The sequence below is a fragment of the Ricinus communis genome, chromosome 4 (assembly GCF_019578655.1).
Source record: "Ricinus communis isolate WT05 ecotype wild-type chromosome 4, ASM1957865v1, whole genome shotgun sequence".
NCBI lineage: Eukaryota > Viridiplantae > Streptophyta > Magnoliopsida > Malpighiales > Euphorbiaceae > Ricinus > Ricinus communis.
In genome coordinates, this window is record NC_063259.1 from 26,198,224 (window position 1) to 26,224,691 (window position 26,468).

Consider the following 26,468-nt stretch of genomic DNA (forward strand, 5'->3'; position numbering starts at 1 on the left):
AGATGACCTTAGAAGATGAGTTACAGGCTTTGTTGCTTTTGGGATCATTGCCCGATAGTTGGAAGACCTTGGTTGTGACAATCAGTAGTGCACCTCCGAATGGTGTGGTCACTATGAGTACAGTTACTAGTAGCTTGTTCAACGAGGAGATAAGAAGAAAGTCAACTGATATAAATGGTGCACAAGCCCTTGTCACGGAGAATAGGGGGAGAGCTGAATACAAACAACAATCAAGAGGCCGTAGCAAGTCCAAATGCAGGTCAAAGTCCAAGGGAAGACAATGCTACCATTATGGTAAAGAAGGTCACATTAAGAAAAATTGTAGAGCTTGAAAAAGACTACAGAATGAGGGCAAAAATCAGAGGAAAGAGGATGACAACAAGAATACCACAGCCATATTAACTGCAGATGATGTAATGATTCTCTCTTGTGAAGAGGAGCAATGTTTACATGTGGAAGGTCACCAAGGAGTCGAGTGGATAGTTGATACAGGTGCTTGCTATCATGCTACACCAAATAAAGAGTTCTTCATGACTTACAAAGCTAGAGACTTTGGTATAGTGAAGATGGATAACACTAGTCACTCAAGCATCGTGGGTATTGGTAACATTTGTCTGCAGACAGATATGGGATATCGATTAACACTGAAAGATGTGCGACATATTCTTGATTTACGCCTAAATCTAATATCTAGTGATGCATTGTACAAAGATGGATTCAAGCATTACCTAGGAGGTGGAGAATGGAAGCTCAACAAAGGATCAATTAATGGTTGTAGCAAGAGGGAAGTCGTGGCACTCCCTATATAAAACCCATGCGAAGGTGCTCAAGAATGGATTGAATGCAATACAAGCTGAAAATTCTCTAAATCTGTGGCATCAACGCCTTAGCCACATGAGTGAGAAAGGATTACAAATCTTGGCGAGGAAGTCACACATCCCCTTGACCAAAGATGAGATTCTAGATCCATGCGACTATTGCCTATTTGGTAAGCAACATCGAGTCTCTTTTAGTCAAACATCAGAAAGAAAACATAAGGTGTTGGATTTGATTTACTCTGATTTGTGTGGTCCCTTTGAGGTGGAGTCTTTGGGTGGCAATTGATATTTTTTTACCTTTATTGATGATGCATCTAGAAAGGTGTGGGTTTATTTTCTGAGAACAAAGGACCAGGTGCTCAAATGTTTTTAAGAGTTTCATGCCATGGTAGAGAGGGATACAGATAAAAAGTTGAAATGCCTCCATTCTGACAACGGATGAGAGTATACCTCCAAGGAGTTCAAAGCATATTATGCACAATATAGAATCCGACATGAGAAGACAGTACCTGGAACCCCACAACACAATGGTGTAGCTGAGAGAATGAATCACACCATTGTAGAGAAGGTTAGATGCATGCAAAAGATGGCAAAGTTGCCGAAACAGTTTTGGGGAGAAGCATCTCGCACCGTTTGCTACCTCATAAACAGGTCACCATCTGTTCCTTTGAAGTTTGAGATACTAGAAAGAGTATGGTCCAAGAAGAATGTGACATACTCTCATCTAAGGGTGTTTGGATGCAAAGCATATGTGCACATTCCAAAGGAGCATAGATCCAAGTTGGATGACAAAGAAACTCAATGTATTTTTCTTGGTTATGGAAACGAGGAATTTGGATACAGGTTATGGGACCTAGAAAAGAAGTAAATTATCAGGCGCAAAGATGTTGTATTCTATAAAGGCCAAACAGGGATAGATCAAAAAATCGACAAGAAGTTAGAGAGAGTTGGTGAGTCCATAGAACTCACACCAGTTCCTTTACCTGGACAGATGAAGATGAACATAATGAAGAAGCCATTGAGGAAACCTCTGACATGATTGGTAGTGATGATGATAATGAGGTCGTTTATGATGCTCCTGAGGAGGGGAGCAGCATCATCAAAGGGATCCAGAAGAGCTCCAGGTAAGAAGGTCTAAAAGAGAGCACGAACCTTCTAAAAGATACCTTTCTTCAGAGTATATCTTATTGACGGAAGAAGGAGAACCAGATAGTTTTCAGGAGGCATAAGCTCATAAAGACAAGGATAAGTGGCATGATGCAATGAAGGACGAGATGCAGTCATTGCAAGAAAATGGAACGTATGAGCCGGTGGAGCTTCCTAAGGGCCGAAAGACATTGAGGAACAAATGGGTGTTCAAGCTAAAAAGAGATGGAAATGGAGAAATTGTGAAGTACAAAGCCAGATTGGTAGTGAAGCGTTTTGGGTAAAAGCAAGGTATCGACTTTGAAGAGATTTTCTCACCAGTGATGAAGATGACTTCCATCTGTACAGTGTTAGGTCTAGTAGCTGGTTTGGACCTTGAGCTTGAACAACTTGACGTGAAAACTGCATTCCTTCATGGTGACTTGGAGAAAGAGATCTATATGGTGCAACCAAAATGATTTGAAGTAAAAAGAAAAGAGAACATAGTTTGCAAATTGAAGAAGAGTCTATACGGATTGAAACAGGCTCCGAGATAGTGGTACAAGAAGTTTGGCTCTTTCATGATGAGTCATGAGTACTAGAGAACCAAGGCAGATCCATGTGTTTACTTCAAAAGATTTGCTAATGAAAAATTTCTAATCCTTTTACTTTATGTTGATGATATGTTGATTATAAGACAAGATGCTCAGATGATAGCCATATTGAAGAAGGACATGTCCAAGTCATTTGACATGAAAGACATGGGCCAAGCGGGCCAGATATTGGGCATGCAGATTACCCGTGACAGAAAGGCTAAGAGACTTTGGTTGTCACAAGAGAAGTACATTGAAAGGGTGCTTGAGAGATTCAACATGAAAGAAGCAAAGGAAGTAAGTTGTCCACTTTCTAGCCATTTGAAATTGAGCAAGAAACTGTGTTCATCTACAGAGAAAGAAAATGATGAAATGTCAAGTGTGCCATACTCCTCAGCAGTAGGGAGTTTGATGTATGCGATGGTTTACACCAGGCTAGATATAGCTCATGCAATTGGTGTGGTAAGCAGATTTCTCTCTAATCCCGGAAAACAACATTGGAAAGCAGTGAAGTGGATCCTTAGATACCTAAGAGGCACTTCCAAGTTGTGTTTGAGTTTTGGAAAATGTGAATCTGTGCTAGAAGGCTACACAGATGCTAATATGGCTGGTGATTTGGATCACAGAAAGTCTATTTCGGGTTATGTGTTTACTTTTGCAGGGGGAGCCATGTCGTGGCAATCCAAACTGCAGAAATGTGTGGCTTTGTCGACTACAGAAGCAGAATACACTGTAGCCACCGAAGTTGGCAAGAAGCTATTGTGGTTGACTAGATTGCTCCTAGAGGTTGGTATGCAACAAGAAGAGGCAATTGTTTTCTGTGATAGCCAGAGTGCCATAGACTTGAGCAAGAATGCTACGTATCATTCAAGAACTAAGCACATTGATGCGAGATTTCATTGGTTGAGAGATGCTATAGAGTACCAGCAGATGAAGCTGAAGAAAATCCACACTGATAAGAATCCGTCATACATGTTGACGAAGATAGTTTCGAGAAACAAGCTTGAGCTTTGTTGCCGGCTTGTCGGCATGGATACCAAGTGATGACTTGAAGATCGGCGTGCCTCTCTCCATGGGCTGGAGGGGGAGATTGTTGGTGTTGGGCTACGTTGGATCTAGCCTAGAAATTGAAAAAGAAAAAAAAAAAAAAAAGGAAACCCCTTCCCTTTCCCATTTTGTGTGTGCGATGGAGAGAGAGAAAGAAAGAGAGAAGGAGAAGGAGAAAGAAATAGAAGGTGGTGAAGAAGAAGAAAACGAAGAGAAAGGTGATCTTTTTGATTCCATTGCCTTGATTGAGTCTCTTCCAATTTGTAAGAAGAGTATTTCTTAGTTTTCTCAAATCTGGGGTTTGCTTGGGTTTGGATGAAATTGGGGTTTGAAGCAGGTATTTCCTGTAATGTGTTACCTCTTGTATTATCTTTCTATTAGTAGGTATATACCTCAAGTTTAGGGCTAAAACTTGAGAAGAACAATTGTATCCGTTTTGTTGGTACAGTAAAAGTTTGTCGGTGTGCCTCGTGAGTTTTTACCCTCCAAGTTGAGAGGATTTTTCACATAAATTTGGTATCTCTTGTGTGATTGTGCTTGATTGTTTATTTACTTTAGCTTGTGCACTTAAATATTGAACCTCTAATACCAATCGGTAGAGTGCTCAATTTATCAATTTCTCATTACTTGATTACATAATTGCATTTCTCTTATTTAGTATTGAAAGATAAAAATCCCAACAGATGCAATTTTCTTATAGAATAAACTTTCAACTTTAAAATAAAATATAATTAATTTTAATTTTAAGAGGAGAAAAAAATGTTAGGAAAAAAGAAAAGTAAATGGGAATAATTAAACAGGGGAGATAAGACTATTTTGCTTTTGACGTGAGTAAATGACTAAATGCTGAGCTCATGGGATTGATTTTTTTAATTACAATTTATTTTATTGGTCAGGATGACCAACATGTTATTATAGCCAGGGGTGAAAAGAAAATGGAACTGGAAAGTTAATTAACTAAATTGGTCCGTTTGTTTTTCTAAAAAATCAATTAACTAAGCAGTTTTTGTATTTTTTTTAATTTAAAGAATTGGATGGTTAACTGAGTTACTTGATTTTATTTTAGTTTTTGTACGAAAATATTTTTAAGAATATATAATAGTTTTAGAATATTTTTAAAATATTTTTACAATTTATAATAGTCAACTAAAATATCCATCAAGTGAACTGATTTATTTTTTAATTTTATTCTTTTTAGTTAATAAAATTTGGTTGAATAATTGACCAGTTGATTAATTAATTTTTTTAATTATATTTTTAGTTAAAAAATAAAAACTCGTTCGCGCAGCTTTGATTTTACGCACGTTGGCGCTAAATTATTGTGTTTGTAATTCTTCCTTATTTCGGAGTTGTTTAAGGTGAGGGAGACTTCTTCCTTAATTGGATTGGACTCCTATGTCTCTGTTTTAACCATCATTGACTCACGTCTTCTGTTGTATCAGTAGAGTGTTTTCAAGATTGGTTGAGCAAATTTACCTTTCGAAATAATAAGATTGGAGTTCTTTTTTTCTTTCTTCCATTAAAGATTGCATATTTTTGAGCTCACCTAGTTTGTTTCCTTCTATCAGTTTGGTGTTTTCCTTTAATATAACCCCACTTCTCAACTGGGTGGAGGCATTACCGAACTCAATGGCTAAAAAGGTGCGGCCTTTTCTATTTCTGTTTCTGTTTCTCCATTTGATTTCTTTTTTGTTTTGAACCATACAAATATATTCTTTATGTGGCTCTTGCAGTAAAAGTTGCTGAATTTCCTTTGTTGTAAACCATCAAAATAGCTCCTTCGTCTAACAGTTGCAGTAGTTTTCCTTCCATTTTATGGTTTTTGATTCAGGGCTTTTAGCTGCAGCATTGTTAGGAGTAGGAATTCCTCCTCCTCTCCCTTTCCTTTTGCTATTTGTGGATTAGTGTAGAGATTCCTTATTTTGGATTTGATTTGATTTGATGCATGAGATGGTTATGTTAACGTGTTCGCCCTTTTCTTTTCCTTAGGTTTGTTATAAGGATGTCATAATTCAGTGGACAAAATCGGTCTTCTGCCGGATGATATTCTTCATTCTATACTCTCCCTCTTGAAACTTAAGGAAGCGGCAAGGACTAGTATCCTGTCCAGCAGGTGGAGGTTTCTGTGGCTTTCTACAACTTCTCTCGACTTTGATGCCGATGAAGTTTTAAAAGAAACGGCTAAGGATTATAAATAGAGATGTTATAAGTAGGAAGTCCAACAATATGTCGATTGGGTGAATGATGTGCCTCAACCCTGAAAGAATTTAGGGTTTGTTTTGATCTGGGTAGCTATCATGCAAGTGTAATTGATCTATGGATTCAAACGGCTATGGAAAAGAGGGTTCAAATTCTTGACTTGGATTTCCTGGATTACTTTACACCTACTCGCCCATATCCCTTCCATGCTGATTTTGACAACAAATATCGCTTTCCCCGAAAACTCATTAACGCAAATGGACCATCTTCTCTGAAGCAGTTTTCTTCAAGCATGCGCCCATGTGAAGTTGTTGGTTTTCAGTTCCTCAAGGCACTTCAATTGAAATCTGTTACCATTACTGATGAAGGTGTTCATCACTTCTTATCCCACTGCCCGCTTCTCGAGCGACTGGTAGTGCATGGGTCGTACCGTTTACATCAGTTGAGAGTTTCAGGCACATCACTTGCATTAAAACACTTAGAAATATGCATGTGTGATGAGCTAAAATCAATTGAAGTCTGCGATACAAATCTTGTTTCTTTTAGCTATTACGGGGACGAGATCAGTTTGCTCCTTCAGAATGTTCCCCTGCTTGTGGACGTATTTATTTATGAACACTCAATTAAATTGGTGTTTATGGACTGCATATTACCGCAGCTTTCAGGCTTCTTCCCTCAGCTACAGGTTCTAAGATTGGAAATTCTGCAGCTTCTGGTTAGTATAAATGCAGTTATGATTTCTTTTTTTTTTTTTTTCTCTCTGTTGAATATCTGCATTGGTGTCTTATTGTCTGCCTTTAATCTTTTTTCAGGTAGAATTAGATCATTATGATTTTCCCGAACTAACAAATCTGAAGCATTTGGAGATCAGTGTTAGTCTACACCCAAATGATAGTCTCCTTGTGTTAACACCTCTGATAGAGGCCTCCCCCTGCTTGGAGAGATTTGTGTTGCTGTTAGAGGTAAGTGTAATATGCCAATTTGGATGAAAAACAAGGGCAAATCTTATGCACTTAAATTTAAATTGAACAGTAGTAATGTTACTGTTTGTTGCAGACGAGTAATTTCGGAAAAAGGCGAGAGAAAGAGTAGAGAGGCATTGCTATAAGCACCTGAAGGAGGTGAAATTGGTGGGCTACAATGGTCCCAGAGGCTTTAATTTTATCATGCATTTCATCAAGCACGCTCCTCTACTTGAGAAATTGACTGTCGATCTTCGCAATCTTGCGTACCGTCTTCCTTACGAGGATATTGAGGAATCTCAAGAGGAAAAAGAAGCAAGAATCCATGCCTATCAAAAGTTCAAAAGAAAAGTGCCCTCTGGCGTCGAATTAGTTATTCTTTAGATTTAGCTAGTAATATTACATTAATTAATTAATTAATTTTTTTATATCTAACTGTTTATATCAATTAGTTTATAGGCAGTTAACTATTTGATTTTTATTTATTTATTAATTTGTTCCTTTTATTCGATATTCATTATTATTCTTATTATTCTCACACTCCTATAAAAAAATTTATATGACATATATATAGCCAAAAATATTAAAAAAAATAAACAAAAATATTAGTTTATTCATAATTCTCTTTATCATATAGTCTATAAAATGCATGTGAATTTAACTATTTGGATTATCCTATAAAAAAGAATAGATGTATTTTTAGTTACTTTTTTCATTTAGTTAACTATTGGTTTTTTAACATTAAAAATATTAACTGAGTTTCCTTAAAAAAAAAAAAATCAAACTGAATTAGGTTACCAAAATAAACCTAACCAGTTTTAAAAATAAACCAAATCGAATTAAATTTTAAAATAAATTGAAATAATAAATCATATTAATTGAATTATTTGCCAAATAAAAAGTAAATCACAATAATCGAACCAAACTTAAAATCATTCTAAAAAATAAAATTCATATTAAAAATAAAAAATAACATTTAAAAAATTAGTTATTTTGATTAATTTGAGTTTTAATATAAAACTGAACTGAACTTATATAGTTTCAAATTTTTAAAAAAATCTAAATTGAATAAACTAAATTTATATAAAAAAAAAATCAAAGAATAATTAGTTGAGTTTGATTTTTTATTTTCTCAAAATTTTGTCACTCTTGACTGGACTAAAAATCTAGTGGTCTTAAATTATGTTTGTTGCTCTATGTAAAATTAAAATGCACTATTGACAAAAAAACTCTTAAGAGAAAGATGAAAAATTCAATTTAAATTTAAATAATTTAAAAAATCATTTATTTCGCACTAGTTGTGGTGAGTGAAAATATGATTACTATCACATACCTCTTTGAATTTGTATTTCGAATTAAATAAGTTTAATTTTAATTACTTTAATAAATAAACCTATAATTTCTATTTAAAGACTGAATGTATTCAAGTTTTAATTAAAATGCTGATACCGTATGGCAAAGTTGACATAATAGTGAAATATGAACTTTTCAATAAATTAAAAAAATTAATATATAAAAATAAAAAAGCTCAATTTTTAATATTAAAACTTAATATTTGTCCATATTTTATTTTATATAATTAATTTAAATAAGGATTATGATAAAAATGTTCATAATTTTCTTAAAATTTAGATTTATTTAACTATTAAATAAAAAATTAAAACCTAATTATCAAAATAGTTGAAATTTACAAGTTTTGTGGGTATCTGACCCTTTATCCGTATAAGGATAGTTACCACATTTGATTGGCCTCGCATGAATAAGAAATTAATTAAAATTTGGGGTCCCTCGCTAAATCAACTAAATTTTTACGAGTCATAGAATGTGAATGCTTAGTTAAAAAGGTCGGAAGCCATTGGGTTGTATCCCGCACACTAGAATTCGGATTCCCGCTAATGTATCCCCTAAAGTTCAAACTTTTAAAACCCAAAATCCCTCCAATTCCAAACGTTAATCCCTCTCTTTCAAAAGTCTTGTTGCCGCGCCACCCAACCCATTGTATTGTATAAACAACAGCCCTTTAATTGAATTTAACCCTCTCTTTTCTTTACTTCTCTCCCTGCGTGCCTCCATTTCTCAATTCAATAGTCCCAAATTGCACCATCTCAAATTAAAGCTCCACAAACGATGCCTTTATCATCTAATGAAGCCCCCACGGAATCCTCTTGTAGGCACCATACTTACAGCCGGAAACAGAAATCTCTTGGTCTACTTTGCACTAAGTACTGTTTTCTCTTCCTTTCTTTTGAATCTCACTTCTGGGTTTTCTTCTTCTTTTTAAAAAATTAATACTCAATCTGCTACTTTCAGTTTCTTGAGCTTGTATGATAAAGATGGCATTGAAGTGATTGGTCTTGATGATGCTGCCTCCAAATTAGGTGTTGAGAGACGACGGATCTATGATATTGTTAACGTTCTAGAGAGTGTTGGAGTCAGTTCCTTAAATTTTAGTTCTTTAATTTCTACAATTTTAACTTTGTCGTTTGTTTTCTTCTTGTTGCTCAATTGGGTTTTTGGTAAATTTTAGGTTCTGTCAAGAAAAGCAAAAAATAAGTATACATGGAAAGGATTTGGGGCTATTCCCAAAGCTTTACAGGAATTGAAGGTAAATATGGAATTTTTTTTTTCGGTTTTCACAAATGTTTAATATTGAATTGAGTCTGATTTGGATTGTTTATAATGAGACAGGAAGAGGGTCTGAAGGAAAATTTAAGTAGTTTTGATAATAAGCAGCCTAGCAACAATTGTGAGAAAGTAAGTCAATCCTAGGGTTTATGGATTCATTTCTCTATTTGTGAACTTCAGAGTTAATTTTATAGTGGCATTAACATTTGTCTTCTCTTTTAGGCATCAGATGATGAAAACGATGATGAAGATGATTGCGATTCCAATCCTAACACAGGAAGCCAGAATTCAATTCCTAGTGGCATTTCCAAATCAACTGCTGCATCAAGATTTGGTATATGGTTTTCCATAAGCATGTCTATATTGGTTTGTTTATTTGCATTGTACTTTACTGATATTTCGCATGATTTAATCAGATAAGTGCAGAGGAAGACTTTTTTTAATGAAATTTCATTAGACGATGTTATTAAAAATAAAATTTCATTGAGCATTTGGCAAAACTTGAGTGCAAATTAATCGTTGTCAATTGGAGATTTAAGATGTAGTGTTTGTGATTTTCACTAATTTACTGTACTTCAAGATCGCTTCTTGTTGTGACTTCCTAAATGTTTTTTTTTTTTTTTTTCCAGATAATAGAAAAGAAAAATCGTTGGGACTCCTGACACAGAATTTTGTCAAGCTATTTTTGTGCTCTAAAGTGAGTGAGAACTTGATAGTGTTAATTCTTCATAGATTTTTTTTTTATGAAATCCTGATAAATTGGTACTTAGATTTATTTAATTCTCAGGCGGATCTAATCTCCCTCGACGAAGCTGCGAAACTACTGCTTGGCGATGCTCACAATTCATCAATAATGCGAAGTAATTGTTTTGACTTCTCTCTTTTCTTTTCATTTGATTATAGTGGTCTTCTAAACTCATATTTGTTTTTCTGATAAACTCTCCATAACATTATCTGCAGCAAAAGTGAGGCGGTTGTATGATATTGCGAATGTGTTATCTTCCTTGAAACTTATTGAAAAGGTAAAGCAAATGCTTGCTGACTATTGAATAATTAAGCGATTCCGGAAACTTTAATGCACCATTATAAAATTGTTCTAGCTCTGAGGTATATTAAATGACATGCAGACTCATACGGCAGAGTCCAGGAAACCTGCGTTCAGATGGTTGGGTTTGAGAGTGAAATCTGAAAGCGGATCTGCTGATGCCTTGGCCGAGTCTAGGAAGAGAAGATTTGGAGTTGACGTTACTAACATTTGTATTAAAAGAAACAAAGTGGATGGTTCCTCAGCTGATGCGGATAAAAGCGAGAGCTTAAAAATGCACGGCCAAATTAAAGTTGAAGATGTATTAACTATAGCTGATAGAAGCAGTGTGGGTCAAGATGCACAGCAGGGCTCAAAGAGTTATCAGTTTGGGCCATTTGCTCCTGTCACTGTGGCCAAACTTGGCGACTCTGAGAACAAACAGACTCCAACTCATGATTGGGAGAGTCTTGCGGCTACTTATCGCCCTCAGTATCACAACCAAGGTTAGATGATCTGACAATAGCACAGACTTTTCACGACCCAATTACTCCATCTATTTCTTTTGGTAATTTTGTGGTAAACCAGTAAAACCAAGAGATATTTCGTCCACCGTATAAGTGACAGGTTTTAGAGTATGTAAGAGCAATGTTATTGCTAATGTGTTTTAAACCAGTTGTGTCTATTGGTATTAGGATATATGTTTTATGTGTACATATACGTGAGATGTGTATTGAGTATTGGCTGCTTGTGAGGCAATAATTACCTAAACTGATGTTCTTTTAGGCTCGTTTCATTTTTTGTCAACACTTTGCAGCCGAATATGCTAGTAGGGAACTGATTTTTACTGCTAACTTTTGCAGCTTTGAGAGAACTATTTGCCCACTACATGGAAGCATGGAAATCATGGTACACAGAAGTTGCTGGGAAGAAACCAATAGAACAGATCTCCTGAGATTTCACCTCTCCATTTCCTAATGAGCTCCGAATAACCTGCATAGTTATGGACTCACTACTTTATTATTTCATAATCTTTTTCATACTTTTAGGGGGCAAAGAAGAGATGTGGCCTTATTGTGTGTGCCCATCCTCCGGAGATTCCATTTAGTGTAGTGTTCAGAGACGTTACACATTTTCTCAATGTGTAGCACCCGATTACGTGCTTGACTGCTGCACATTAACCTTCAAAGTGTATCGGCTGTTGTATCCAAATCCAAGCAAGTATACAAGAAAATTTAACCTTTTTCAATTTAAGGCCATTAAATGCTTTAAGCACCCTTATTTTCTGTGGAAGAGAAGCCGAATGTTACATCAATTTTTCCCTTTACTGCTTCAATCTTAAAACTCTTAAGATGCTGGAAGGCACAAAAGAAGACATTAAGGCGCTACCGTGGAAAGGAAACTCGGCCTCTTGCTGAGTAATTTATGACTACTCAAAATTGTAGTAGTTCGTACATGTGTTGCTAAATTAAAACTCAAGGCAGAGTTCAAAAGCATTCATAATGACCTCCTTACAAGATAAACCCAAGTTTTGACAAGCACAGCATAACAGTTCAATGCCCCACCTCAAGTCTTGCTAAAATTGCCAACTTATTTTACCAAGCACGTCCTATGACACAACAGGATTAAAAAGAAAGGGAAAATTTAAAGCACAATAACGATATCATAAATAATAAGAGAACAATCAAATTTTTATTCATTACAATTGCTGAATGTCAATTTACAAATGGGCAACAAGTACTTTATAAATATTGGCTTTTCTACATCAAGACAAGTACATGGATCAGCATTAATAATAAAACTGTAGAGAGATGCTGAAAATAGATGTGGGATCTAAACCCAGGTCCACTATAAGATTATTTCCTCTTGAACACTAACATTGAGTGTCTTGTTTGGAAGAACGATACTGTTAACCACCACAACCTCATCTTCCACACAAACAGCTTCACCTGGAAGAAAAGAAAATACCTGAGAATGTGCAAAGAGCTGCAACTTTCTATTTAGAATAGCAAGGCCAGCAAAGAAAAAAGTGATGGATCAAACAAATACCAAGGATTGTAATCCCAAGTTTGGAATTGAAATCTCCAGCAGCCTGCAATCAATTGATTGAAATTTATAAACTAAACTCTACAAGGAAAAAGAGGGTAAGAACATGCAGGAATAGAATTACTAGAGGAATTAGAAAGAGAAAATAGTGCCGTGTCAAAGTTGGACAGCCAAAAAAATTAAATAGCAGGATCATAGAACAATAGAAGTCAATAAAATAGGATAATCTAATCTTGTCTCAATGGATTAAGATGCATATATTGCATTTATAATGCTAATATGCATCACTGCAATTTGTGGCATGGATTTTGATAAGCACCCACCAGTGTGATTACCATTGCCAACTGTCATCCTTTTTTACATCGTCACAAGACTAACACATCAAAAGAATTCCCAGAAGTAGTACATATGAATGATCAACACTTAATCATTTAGAGGTATCATGAGATCGACAACTTGCCTGGACTCGGGACCATCTCCCGATGGAAGACTTCCACCCGAGAATTGCATGAATAACAACTGCATTTTCCTGAGAAATAATAATATTAAGCAATAAAGTTTATGATGAGCTTTTGTGGGTTCCAGCCTAAATTTGGTGGGTAAGTGAAGCAAAATCCAAATGTTATATATTTTATATCCCTTGATCGAGTTCCTACCATGACTTCAACATCATCTAGGATAATGCAACTGATGAGCCTTGCACCTGGTCCTACACGGGCATTAGCAGATATTGAGACATTGGGACCAATCTGTTTCACCAAATATCAGAAAAGTCAGAATCACAATTAAAGTACAGGGGCAAAGAAGAGCAAATACATAATGTTTCCAGGTTTTTGCCCTTAAAAATTTTGGTCTTCACAGTGATGGAAAAGAACCCAGAATAAAAACATTCAAACTTTTGCCAGGAGTTCAAGAGACATGGATTCTTGTCCGAGTCTCCTAACCTTCTATTCAAATGGTTGGGGAGCAATGACCGAAAAGAAAATCCAAATAAAACATTAATACTATCTGGAATACACCGAACAGCAGCACTCTTTTGTTGCAAAATCAATAAAGCAGACATTAGAAACAAGATGGAAATGCTACCTTAGCAGTTGGATGTACTTTTGCTGACGGGTGAATGTAAACATCACCAACAATGGTGGCACTCTTTGAACCGTCACCACTAGCTAAGAGATGTGGGGAGGTATACCGAAATTGGGCGAGATATAAAGCAGAACATTTCAGGGACATTCTGCAAGTTTAAGTCGAAAAGAAGGTCACATAAAGCAACTAAAAGGGTTGAAATAATAAGCATAGTAGCATGTTAGATAGTCTGCCGTACCCTGGAGTTTTAATTTGTTCCCAGAAATCACTGGTTTCGTACGTATAGAACTGCTTTTTTCCTGCAAGGGGAGAGAGGATATCTTGATCCAATCTCACAAAATCAGTGGGAAGACTCCTGTTGAAGAAATTTGTATTAGAACAAAAAGTTGAACTCAGTTTTCTATCGATTCTATCAATTACAAAATTGGGCACAACAAACAGGAATTTGAAAATAAATAAAGAAAATATTTAGATTCTAGTGAATCTCTAGATTAATGGACAGCCTTACACTTTTGTCTCTCACTATTTGAAAAGAAAATTGTACGTAACTAAAGCACATTCATTGTGAGCACTAAATATACATACTTCCTAGCTGTATGTAGCAACTTAACATTCTATCATTAAGGATACAAGAGATACAGCGTAGATGTATGATTTCTTGCTCGAGTTATAGTAAGGTCATTATTCAGTTCTTCCTACAAAGAAACAAGGTAGTTGCCAAGTTCATTTCATATTTAATGACCAATTATAGATATGACATCTTTCCTGACCTAAATTTTAACAAAGAAAATTCTTCCCAAACTAATTAGTCAATGCATTCACCATCAAACTCTGAAACTAGAGATGGAGGAACAGAAGGCAACACTAAATAACTGAATTACTGATAATTTTATTGGTCAACTCAGAGGCACTGATTCCATAGTTCAAGGAATGGGCATACCTTGTGGTGGACTGAAGAGCTTCAAAGCTGGACACACGTCTTAGATTAGCTGCAAATAGTATATTGGAGTTAATATTCTGGCCCAGGTGAGACCAACAATATGCAGCAAGCAAGAATGCTATCAGTAAAAAGAAATTTGTTACAACAACAAAATGACAGAAATTTTTGTTGATATGTATTTCAAAATAAAATCCATGTTTAAAACCAATAGTTAAGATGTGCCATATGCTAGTGACATTATTATAGAGACATCTAATTCATGTGTATCCTATCAACTTAGCACCTCTGACCTCTATCTTTCCGTTGAGAAGAAACACCTTGGATGGCTGTAAATATATCTGGTGTAAATACATATACACCACAATTTATCAAGTCACTTACCTGCATCAGAACATAACATTAAAAACAAGAGATGAAAGAAAGGAGAAGAATTAGGCAAGACACGGGGTAGAATAAAAAGTAAAAATAGTATTGCTTGTGGCATATTTTTAGCTTTTGTTTCCATGAAATAAGTTAGTTGTGTGATAAAAAAGATAATTCTGAATCAACAAAATATGAAAAGAGTTGACATTTTTGAAATAAAAATTCAAAACCATATATTGTCTGATTGATTCTATTTTACAGAAAAAAGATAAAAGAGAAAAAGTTTTTCCTGAAAAGCAAAAGTAAGGAGTTGAATCATATGAATCATTCAAAGCAATATCTAATGATATAATTTTGAATGGTCCGCTTGATTATTAATCTCTGTATTTGTACTTACAAAAGTTTCAGGTTTTTCTGTGTAATGCAACAACTCTTTGGTGACTGGATCAGCTATCAATTCACCAAACTGACTGGCTGACTCAGCAGAGACCTGTTTAAAAGGAGAAAAGAAAAGAAGAGAAAGAATAATGAAGTCAAAATACACAGATATACGGCTACAATCCACAGATCACACCTCAAAAAGATTTTCCTACACAAGGTTTTCAGCACTCCACCAACCTTGATTACTAGAATTGTTCCCATTCCCCCGTATCTTCTATGAGCGTCTGTAGGCATCATAAGCAAAGTAGAAAATAAGACATGCTAGAGAAGTGTAAACTAAAAGACGATTGTTTCATTGGTTCATGGAACACATGATATTATAAGAATTGAACATTGAACAATGCATCCAAACTGAAAAAGTCCAAAAAGTTAAAGGAGATTCTAGATGAAGGTATTACCAAGCATTTCTGGGAGTGGGAAACTGCAGCAAACATCGCAATTGAGCAAGAAGATATGAGACTGCAAAAGAGTGATCTGAAATAAGCATTCTATGTAAAGAAATATTGTCTACTTCTAATTTCTAGAAGATGTTACAATTCAAATATCCACATTATTATAGATAAAGATGTAAATGGATTTATATATAAAAGTATTTAGACAAAAGGTAAAAGGCGTCTGTAAACAAATCATGGGCTAAGATGAAAACCGGACTGTCTTCCATGATTAAATCTCTGAAGTTATAAAGACCACCAGCTGAACCATGGGGCTTGTCTTCCCTCAAATATCTACAATCAAAAATTTGAATCAAAATATATAAAAGAACTTGAAAAGTCAAATGACAGAATTACTCATCAAAGTAGTTACCTCACAGGGATTTTAAGCTCATTGGAGATTGATGAAACATACAATGCAAATTCTCGCTCCTCGTAGAAACCAACAAGATAGATCTGCGCCAGGTTTGGAATCTGAAACAGAAAATGCAACCTCAAAACTAGAAGGGTACAAATAAATTACAACAAAAAGCCAAATTGGAATTCTCAAACAAAATAATAAAATGGTTGTCTTTAAAATTGTAGTATTGCAACTAATGATGCTTTAAGAGAACATGAACACACACCCTTTTGCAAGCAGAAATTGGATGGTGAACCATTGGTTGTCCTGCTAAAGGAAAAAGAGGCTTGGCAACATTCAATGACAATGGCCTGAATCTAGTTCCTGAATTCGAAAAAAGAATGGTATAGTGTTGAAATTCTCAAACGAAAGAAACAACTTCTGACAAATCGCTTCATAAAAATACATTCTTTGGAAGATAGAAAAGAGAAAAAAAAAAACTCATCAGAACAGAAAAATTGAGGAATCCTGAACAGAAATCAAACTAATCATAGCACATTAAAACATAAAAAGATGAAGAAAACAAATTACCTTTAGTGGGTCCACCAACCATAATCACAGCAACAACCTTCTCATCTGAGCTACCCATTTTTTATCAACACAAACGCAGATCTTCAGTTCTCCAAATTCTGAATAAACAGAGCACTTTTCACAATCTCACACTGAACGAACACCCACAAATTACATAAACAATTCTGTCACACCATTGGAACCTCTATCAACTACAAGCCAAAAGACCTCGACTTTTTTACAATAAAACCCAAAATAATAATAATAATCCGTACTTTTTGGCAAGTAGCTCACTCTGTTTTCACGTTAGGTGAAATCGGCAAAAAAAAAAAAGAAAAAATCTTTAGCATATAGATGTCGTGTCAGTAAGTGAAAAGAGTATGAATTTGCTGAAGAAGAAGAAGAAAAAGGAGCAGAGGCCACTCACTAGCGATAAGTACGGTGATACAGCAAAAGATTTAAAATTTATCAGAAGGAGGAAATTCCCATGTGTATTTCCTCAATCCTGACTCTTGTGTCTGCTTCTCGTTATTTTTCAAGAGAAGAAATGGATCTTTCAGTTGGGGACCATTGGCGGGACCCGGTACCGAATGGCCCCACTCTCCAGCATCACAGTGTGCGACTGTGTATGATTATGAACCGGACAAGTATATTCCTCACCTCCTGTAAAGAATCACCATCCTTATATTAGAGATGTTAATTCTCTTTTCTTTTTTCTTTTCAGATGATAGATCCAAAATCTTAAAGAAGTGTATGCATTACTTAAAGGGTCCAACTATAATCGAAGGCTAATTAAATAAATAAATAAATAGTATCAAATCAATAATAATATTCTCTTGGTAGTATAGAAAAATTTAAGGAAAAATCTTAGTAAATTATTCTGTAATTTAACGTAATTTTTAAATTGATGATTGAGGATTGTAAATCCATGATATCTTGGTTTACCAATTTGCAATTGCGTTTTGTTTATAAATCTGCCAACTGTGTCGCTCACTTGCTTGTTAGGGGCGCAAGTTCTTTATTAATAAAACTTATAATTGGTTATAATTAAATTAATTATCAGTTAATTAATAGTGTCATTTTTAATTATGAAAATTAATTTTTTTTAAAGATTTATATCTAAAAATATTTTATGATAAAAAAAAAAGATATTAATATAGAAATTGGTTTGGTATAGAAATTGAAAATGAGAATGTGAGATGTAAGATAGGAAACATAATGATAATTATAAAGTTGGAACTACCATAATCATTATAGTTTACTTAAGCTCGTATTGATAATGCAACAGAGCTAACTATTATTCTCTCTATTTTAGAATAAGTGTAATTATAGGATATTTTCTTTTTACAATTAATTGTTGCTTTAAGAAATTAATATTTTATTATTTATTATTTTCTTCAATCTTTCCGTTATTTGTTATATGAGTAAAAGTACTAATAAAGTAGAAGAAAGAAAAAAATATAATCAAATAATAAATAAAACGTACAGTGATTTTAAGTAATTGACTGAAAAATTATTTAATTGAATATTGAGTTAATTTTTCTTTTTACTATAGTTGAGACTATTTAATAATTTTTTTTATGTACATATAATTACATTAACAATGTTTATTTTAATGATATTTATTTGAAAATAGGGGGAGTGTGAATTGTTTGGAAATATGAGGATAAGGACTAAAGGGATACAATAACTTTTTAGGGTGAGATCTTTTGGTCCAGCCAATATATAAATAAATTATTGGATCCCACATCAAATTGACTGCCATGTTTGCATTGAAGCATTAAGTAATCCCACTTTCTTCCACCAATGGATGCATTGCCAACAAGGAAACCTCTTCTCCTCTTTATCATCAACATAAATTATGAATAATATACACAAATATTTTTTATTTTTTTTTAAGAGAAAGGGCATATGAGTATGAAAATGATGGACATTCAAAAAAACTGTTTTTTGAATTTAAGTTTTGAGAAAAGCATAGCAAACAGATTCAACAAGTACAATTGAAAAAAAATTAAAAAGAAAATGTCTGGATTTAAATTTTTGAAAAAACATTAACAAATACTTTCAGAGTTTTCTCCAACTATCAATCTTTAAAATGTTAGCGCACACAATATTATATATGATATGGACAAATAAAAAATTGAAATATTTATTTATAGAAAATTATCTCAATTTTTAAAAAAAAATTAAATAAAAATAAATATAAAAAATAAAATTTTATATTTACTTGAGCTATTTTTCTAAAATGAAAATAGAAAACAGTTTTTTATATCCTTAAATATTTTATATATATTTTTTTATATAAGAATTCATGTGTTTTTAAATAAAAAAATTTCATTTTATTTAATTTATTGTAAATTTATCCTATATACTTAAAATATTAATTAAATAACAAATATTTTTTATATAATAGCAAATGAACATATTTTATAAATTTTTATAAATTTGTCTTAGAAAAAAAAGAAAGAAAGCTGTATAATATTTTAGGAATTGGTCATCCAGAAAGTATATGTGAAGTTGCTTGCTGAGTAAGAAGGCAGAACAGGAGAAAGTGGAATTTCAAAAATTTTGGGAAAAACAATGGAGTTGTTCCCATCCCTCGGACTACAACTCTTTCTTGGGAATGCTTTACCAGTAAATTCGTGTAGCTGACTTCAAGCTAAAGACAGACAGCAAGTCTTCAGATCCAGAGAGCTAAAATCTAGCCTAGCCACCTACCAGGATTATTATCCAATTTCACCCACATGGCCAATGCCATCATCAACCTATTATACGGGGTGAAGTTCCTGTGGTGGTGTACCCAGAAACAATGCTCTCTGTTCATCATTATGATGAGACACCAGAATTTGGTGTACGAGCCAGTGAAAATACTGCTATGTGAAGCTTTTTCTTTTCTCTTCTTTTTTTGTTTTTGTCTAAAAGACGGGGTTAATTTGATTCTGATTGTCATGTAATAAAATTCCTGACGACGTACCAAGTCCACTCTGAAGACATGTGCATGAGAGCATTTCTTTCCAAGTTTTTCATCATTATCCAGTATTTGCACCATCAGTTTTCCCAATTGGTCTTTATGAGGAAATCAACCAGGCCAGTGGCCACAACCCCATCTCAAATCCAACATTCATAGACCTGAATTTCCTTATCCACCAACCACAGATTACCTTTATCAGGTACAAAGATAGTTTTGGTAATAATATCGAGTTGTTGCAACGTAGTTGGTGATGAATTAACAGTTATTATGGGTGAGTCCGCAAGTCACACGTTCAGGGTGCTAAAGCTGTAAGTAGCTCAACTTCGGTAACTTGCTTTTGAAGGCTTCCTAAGGATCATAACAGGTGGGAAAATGGCACCTGCTGCAAATGGCCAACAGCCATGGCCTTTCCAATGCCTAATCTTTCAACAAAACTTTGAAACTAACAGTGTCTCACAGTATCGTTAACGTAATAAATCAAACAAGAGGAAAGAAAAGAAAATAAGTTCTGTCACCTCGCAACAACTTTTTATTCTTCCCCACATCTTAGTCCAGTACATGCTTTGAATTTAGTATGCGGTAAATCCCTTATTTCTTATGTTCTGGCGCACTCGCAGTTACATTTTACTACTCACAAACAGCTCTTACAGCTTTGAAGGAGACTGGTACCAACCCCATGGTTCATCAGAGATGTATTGAGTGACCTGCTTCACGCTCAAGTAATTTTCTAGTCCCCTGTCGAATTCCGAAAGAAAAAGAAAAGGTCAGCATTCGTCACCCATTAAGGTGTGAAACATCTCAAAGTCTCTGAATAAAGCTGCATATAAGTGGAGATTTCCTCTCAATCTCCCTATTTTATTTGCATTTTTCCTCTAAAAACATAGGGAAAAAAAAAGTATGTTGCCCGGTCCTAAATGTTTGGATTGTTCGAGAAAGTAGTATTTTGTGTATCAGATTTGTAATTAAAGCCATACCACTCTCCTAGTTCACGCCCAAAACCGCTACGCTTGAGGCCTCCCCATGGAGCTTGACAGAAGCATGGCTGCGAGCAATTGACCCACACAATACCTGCCCGAAAAGCCTACAGGAATAGAAGCACAGTTTTAACTTATCATCTCAATCAACTAATTGCATAAGAATTAATTTTCACATAATAGATTGTTACTTTCAAGTTACCTTGCTCACACGATCACACCTTTCCAGATCTTTTGATATCACAGCGGCACCCAAACCATAACTGCAGAACAGCCATACAATGTCAAAATAGAACATAAAATTTACATGTGTGCTCCTATTGGCTATGGTAGGAGAAAAACTAGGTATAAAGCAAACATCCTAGATACAGAGGAAACATCCAAACTGAGTAAAACGTGCCCGTTACTGTGTTGAAATACAAGAATCAACTCACGTGGTGTCATTTGCCAACTCAATGGCTTCCTCTTCAGTGCTAAATGTTTTAACACATATAACAGGTCCAAAAACTTCCTCTCTCCAAATTTGCATAGATGTATTTACATCAATAATGATGGTTGGCTCGATGAAGAATCCCTTCTTAAGATGCTGTCATTCATTTGCAAGCAATCCAAATGACCTTGCATATTGACATACAAAACAGCACCACTAACAAAAAGGCAAGAATTATACATACCTTTGGACGATCTCCGCCAAACAAAATGGTTGCACCTTCACTCTTGGCAGTTGATATAAATTTCAATATTTTCTCATACTGCATCAGTGAATTAATAGGTTAAAGTAGCATTTTTTATTCATCATATTGAGTTAAAAGATTAAATAAGTAGATAGAATAACTATTCAAATTTAAGTAGTTGAAAATATAAACAAGCATTGATATTCTAAATTGTACATAATTACAGAGAGGAATGAAATACCAACATTTACTATTTTGTAAGAGATCTTACTCACAAGGACCATTAACCCTGACCCCCTAAATTAACCTCCCTACCTTCATTTCTGAAACAAAATGCAGGAAGTTTAACAAATTTCTTACCTGCCCTCCACTGACAACTGGGCCAAGTCTGCAGCCTTCTTCAAGGGGATCTGATATTTTAATGTTTTTGCACCATTTCACAAGTCTATCTACAAATTCATTTGCAATGCTCTCCTGAAACATTAAATTGGGCATATATCTTGGTGAGTCATGGTACCAAAGAAACTTTAAATAGTAAGACACTCATTGTACTTTTCCCGCTCCATCGATAAATACATTACAATCTTCAGTTGGCTATGCTGCTGTCAAATAAGCCCTTTGCCATCAGTTACCACATTAGACTTGTATTTATTGCTAAGTCTTGGGAGTATAAAATCTAGAAGTAACAGAGTTTAAATAAAATTTTGAAGACAAAGGACATTTACATCAAGCTCTTGACTTTTATGTGGGTTCAAACTTATAATTCTCAGGCTCAAACAAGGAAAGCAGTGTGTGTGAAGAACTAATCACTTGCATTTTATATATAATAATACAAAAAATCTACAATAAATCTTATGCACATACTTGTGAGTTTTAATTATAATGCGTCACATGGTAGAGGTTTAATTTCCAAATCACACAACTTATTAAGATAGGATTGGCATTGACTTAAATTTCTTTTACAAAGAAACAAATTAAAGGAAGAATTGATATCTGTTGTTATTTTGTTTAGCTTCATTGTTGAGCTGTAATGTTCACTTTATTATATGTGATTTGTCATAGCTACATCATGTGAGTAGTTCTTAAGTTCTTAGGAAGTTTGACTCATCCAATAGAGTACCAACTTATTAAAATGTGTGAATCAAATTGAACCTCATCTTGGTTATCTGGATTTAGTTCTATAAAGCTGTGTCTTCTTAGCTGCATTATGCTAAAACAGTATAAAAAAGAAAACTACAAGTCTAAAAGAGAGAGAGACTCAAAGCAATTCTTAGATGGAAGTGTTAGATGCATGAATGGCATGCAATATCTAATCTGTCAGTCTTACATGCACAATAAGGCGGGATGTTGCACTGCATATCTGACCATTTGTCCAAAAGCAACCAAAGGCAGTCCATTCAGCAGCTGTTTAACCAAATAATGTGAAGATTAGCATTAACACCACCGTTCTGATAAGTATATGTTTTTCTCTCTAATATGATAGGTCTTAGAAACCAGAGTCCTGCTATGCACAGTGTGTTCAAAATAAAGGAAACTCCAACCATCCAAAAGAGACGGGAAATCCAAAGTTGAAAATGGGCTTCAAAAGGAGCTAACCTTTGTCAAGATCAACATCCTCAAACACCACGATTGGACTCTTCCCACCAAGCTCCATGGAAACAGGCTGCCAAAATGTTGCATACAATAGCCAGCATAGTTAAAAGAGGAGAGCATCAAATCAAATGGAGAAAAAGGATATTTAGCACACTGGCATACCTTGACCATCTGAGCTGCAGATGCCATTATCTTGCTCCCTGTAGCTGTGCTTCCAGTAAATGCTACCTGTTAAGAGAGAACTTATTATCATTGACTGTATCCATATAGACACAATTCAAAGAAGTCAAACACGAGACATATATATATTGAAGAAACCTCCTATAAAGAGTAAAATACCCAAAAAGTCAACCTTGTCAACACGAGGATGAGATGCCAAAGGAGCACCAGCTTCAGTGCCCAATCCAGTTAGAATATTGAGAACACCAGGCGGAAGACCAACCTCTCTACACACTTCACCCAGCTCTAAACAGGTCCTGACATCAACATGAACATTATAACTGGACATAGCATGATGATCAACATTAAAATTGATGCAACTTCAGATAGATTTTGGACATACATAGATGACAGTTCAGATGGTTTCAGTATTGCTGTGCAACCTGCTGCCAGGGCTGGAGCCACTTTCCATGTAGCCATCAATAGTGGGTAATTCCTTCAACGTAAAAGACAAGGAAGTCTTAGATTAGCACTATTAAGGATTCATGTGGGTAAGATTCATAAATGGTGGAAACAGTTGTGATTAAGAAATTGGAGAAGTGATTATCCTTCTCATGATAATGGAAAGGTTAGAAACCCAAGTTACTAACTACAAACTATGAAACTATCAAATCTCAAAACTAGTGAAGAATAAGGGTAAACACGACTCATTATTTCCAAGTCCTATATAATGAAATTCAGAACATTGTTACTGTTGCACATTGTTATTGATTGCAACTAGAAAACATCAAAGGATACAGATGAAGATCAAATTTAACAGAATAATAAAATAAACAAAAAGAAAAATCTATGATTAGCATAGAGAAGCATCTAATACCAGGGGGTGATCAATGCAACAACACCAAGGGGTTCTTTAAGAACATGACTCTTAAATGTTTCCATAGGAAGTGAAACAGGAGCCTTTTGCTTTGCGTCTAAACCTTCAGCAAGGCCAGCATAATAATCAAAACATCCGGCAACATCATCCTAGACAGCATAAAACATATATTTAAGTCAATATGCAAAATACTGAATGTAATGATTCCAGCGTGTCACAAACATACTATATCCCATGCTGCTTCATCATATGGTTTCCCACAGTCGATTGCTTCAAGTTTTGCTAGTTCAGATTTTTTCTCTGTTATCTGCGAGCAAAGAAAGGTACACGGTTCAGAATTACACATAAAAAAGACAGGACCACTAAATCTTGACAAGAAAACACCAAAAAGGAGGATGTGCAACACAGTCAATATTTCGGAAGTATAAATCGCTAGTTTGATCATGCCTTCCAAATCCCAATGATAACTTAATGACGTCATGAAACCTCACTCACCAGTCGCCACGATAATTCATAATAATAAGAAGAAAAAGGAACACAAAACAACCATTAATTTGGAGCTAAACAAGCTATTCAGATCAGCTGAAAAAGAAGAAATAGATTGATTTGGGATGTGGGTATTAACATATCACCAGGAAAAAAAAAAAAATAGTGAAATCAAAGTAAACACCTTAGCAGAAATAGCACGCAAATACTTGGCACGAAAAGCACCAGAAGTATAGGCCCAATCTTTGCCCTTGTTCCTATAAAATGCGTTATGGGCAGCCTCTACTGCTACTTCAACATCTTCTGCAGTAGCTGCTGGTATATCGCCTGAAAATAATTATCCAAAAACCTCACTTTATCCGATACAAAACAAAACTAAGGCACACATTGAGAAACTAATTGAAAAGGGAAAAAGGAAAAGAGTAAAACAAACCGATGATCTCCTCGGTAGAAGGGTTAATGACGGGTATGCGTTTCTTGAGAACAGGTTCTCTCCATTCTCCGTTGATGAAGAGTTGTCGATTGGGCACTGGGATCGCCATTTCAGCTGCGAGTATTTTGAGTTGCTTTTTCTGGTGTGGTTTGGTGATAATGAGTGCAGTGGGTGTGTTAAGTTGCTTTATATTTTGGGTTAATGTAACGAAAAAGATGAGAGTATATATGATTGTCTAACGTTCAATTTGATGTTAGAGTTGACTGTTTGTCAATCAAAGATTATGCCACATAGCATTAACTTTTTTTATTTTTTATATATACAGTAGAATTTTATTATAATGATATTTATATAAAAATAAATTTTATATAGTGATAAAAAAATTACAATTTCAATTTGAGTAAGTTATAAATATAAATAATTTTTTTAATAAATTATATATATTTTTAAATCCTGTATTAAAGAACATCCCCTCTGTATAATAATATTAATATATATAACCTTAATAAATATATTAGATATTGTCTTACTGTAGTATTATTTTGTTTCATTAATTTAACAATATTAAATATAAAGTTTATAAAATATTATGATATTCAAACCTTTATTGAATTATAATCTTTTCATAATTATAAAAAAAAATTATTTTCATGTATATAATTATAAAAAAAATTTACTCGTAATTTATGTGAAATTAAATCCTATCCTTATTTGTCTAGTAGCAATGGAAAATGCTATAAACTTTATGTATAGGAATTACGAAATGGTGCCATTTGTATGAAATAGGTTTTGGACTCTTTTATTTTGCTTCTTTTCTCCGTTGTTTAGATTCAATTTGTCTTTCTTTTATTCTAACCGAAAGATAAGTTTTCGATATATATTCTAAACTTTGCCTAATAGCTATCAATTTATTACATCTTCCACGAAATGGGAAAAAGAAAAATTATAAAAACAATTGATATTATAGACACATTTTCATTACGTGACTCATGTTCTTGTTAAATCGTTTTGGCTTGTGGCATTACTTTGTTCATTACTGTTATATAAAGTAGATCATTATTTCATCTGTCATACTCTAAGTCTTAAAATCCTTTTTTTTTTTTTATAAAAATATATCGTCGATGGGAGAAATCATGATCCACCGAACTACATTAATATTCTTCGTCACTTAACTCTTATCATTACTGATAGAACAATTTTAGCTCAATTTCATCGGTGGATGAATTGATTCATATTTAATTTGATTATAAATATATATCTCAAATTGAAGTAAAATTTTAATTTTGAATTTAATTTTAAAATTTTATAGTTTTATAATCTGAAATCACTAATATGATTGATGAATATGTAAAAAATTACTGATTTACTTTAAATAAGACATATTTAAAACTGGAAAGTAAACACAATATATGTATATTCCATTATCACGAATGCCTATATTGCAAGAAAACAAAAGCCACAAGTGACAAGACAACCACATATTGATTATTCACTTTCTGTTATTAATAGGGCTGAGCACGGATCAGTCCAATTCGGTTATCTGTAAATCACTAGTACCATACCAAATTTTAGTTTTTTAAGTGAAGGTATCGGTACCATACCAAATATAAAAGGATCCGTACCGTATTGTACTAATTTTTACGGTTAAATACAGTTCGGTTCGGTGCTATTTTCGGTTCTAAAAAATTTTA

General features: G+C 34.2%; 4 protein-coding genes across 6 annotated transcripts; 2 read left to right on the forward strand and 2 right to left on the reverse strand.

The window, feature by feature from the left end:
* The first annotated feature begins 5,782 nt into the window (after positions 1 to 5,782).
* LOC8258126 lies at positions 5,783 to 7,206 on the forward strand. Its single transcript, XM_015723846.3, has 3 exons — positions 5,783 to 6,497; positions 6,595 to 6,744; positions 6,839 to 7,206. Exons 1-3 carry the CDS (start codon positions 5,916 to 5,918, stop codon positions 6,872 to 6,874), a joined length of 768 nt encoding a protein of 255 aa, XP_015579332.1. The 5' UTR covers positions 5,783 to 5,915; the 3' UTR covers positions 6,875 to 7,206.
* A 1,381-nt stretch (positions 7,207 to 8,587) lies between these two features.
* Positions 8,588 to 11,642, forward strand: LOC8258125 (E2F transcription factor-like E2FE). Its single transcript, XM_002511419.4, has 10 exons — positions 8,588 to 8,966; positions 9,055 to 9,175; positions 9,272 to 9,349; positions 9,433 to 9,498; positions 9,592 to 9,703; positions 9,999 to 10,066; positions 10,157 to 10,229; positions 10,330 to 10,391; positions 10,497 to 10,899; positions 11,257 to 11,642. Exons 1-10 carry the CDS (start codon positions 8,872 to 8,874, stop codon positions 11,346 to 11,348), a joined length of 1,170 nt encoding a protein of 389 aa, XP_002511465.1. The 5' UTR covers positions 8,588 to 8,871; the 3' UTR covers positions 11,349 to 11,642.
* A 421-nt stretch (positions 11,643 to 12,063) lies between these two features.
* LOC8258124 (mannose-1-phosphate guanyltransferase alpha) lies at positions 12,064 to 17,282 on the reverse strand. 2 transcript variants are annotated; one of them, XM_048373082.1, is made up of 17 exons: positions 17,038 to 17,282; positions 16,886 to 16,905; positions 16,632 to 16,729; positions 16,327 to 16,424; positions 16,074 to 16,174; positions 15,916 to 15,994; positions 15,668 to 15,728; positions 15,447 to 15,493; positions 15,226 to 15,318; positions 14,756 to 14,846; positions 14,466 to 14,514; positions 13,764 to 13,880; positions 13,526 to 13,673; positions 13,096 to 13,188; positions 12,900 to 12,968; positions 12,443 to 12,485; positions 12,064 to 12,342 (listed from the first exon to the last, which is right to left on the reverse strand). In XM_048373082.1, the coding sequence occupies exons 3-17, from the start codon at positions 16,687 to 16,689 to the stop codon at positions 12,242 to 12,244; spliced, it is 1,248 nt and encodes a 415-aa protein (XP_048229039.1). In that variant the 5' UTR covers positions 16,690 to 16,729; positions 16,886 to 16,905; positions 17,038 to 17,282; the 3' UTR covers positions 12,064 to 12,241. The 2 variants fall into 2 exon arrangements, with proteins under 2 accessions (XP_048229039.1, XP_002511464.1); XM_002511418.3 differs by lacking the exon at positions 16,886 to 16,905.
* A 2,801-nt stretch (positions 17,283 to 20,083) lies between these two features.
* LOC8258123 (aminoaldehyde dehydrogenase 2, peroxisomal) lies at positions 20,084 to 24,996 on the reverse strand. Of its 2 annotated transcripts, none has more exons than XM_048373242.1 (15): positions 24,778 to 24,996; positions 24,529 to 24,671; positions 24,085 to 24,165; positions 23,859 to 24,007; positions 23,385 to 23,477; positions 23,175 to 23,298; positions 22,985 to 23,050; positions 22,826 to 22,892; positions 22,557 to 22,633; positions 21,590 to 21,703; positions 21,230 to 21,307; positions 20,990 to 21,141; positions 20,758 to 20,818; positions 20,556 to 20,649; positions 20,084 to 20,316 (listed from the first exon to the last, which is right to left on the reverse strand). In XM_048373242.1, exons 1-14 carry the CDS (start codon positions 24,884 to 24,886, stop codon positions 20,563 to 20,565), a joined length of 1,401 nt encoding a protein of 466 aa, XP_048229199.1. In that variant the 5' UTR covers positions 24,887 to 24,996; the 3' UTR covers positions 20,084 to 20,316; positions 20,556 to 20,562. The 2 variants fall into 2 exon arrangements, with proteins under 2 accessions (XP_048229199.1, XP_002511463.1); XM_002511417.4 differs by having other exon boundaries at positions 20,556 to 20,662.
* Between the last annotated feature and the right edge of the window lie 1,472 nt (positions 24,997 to 26,468).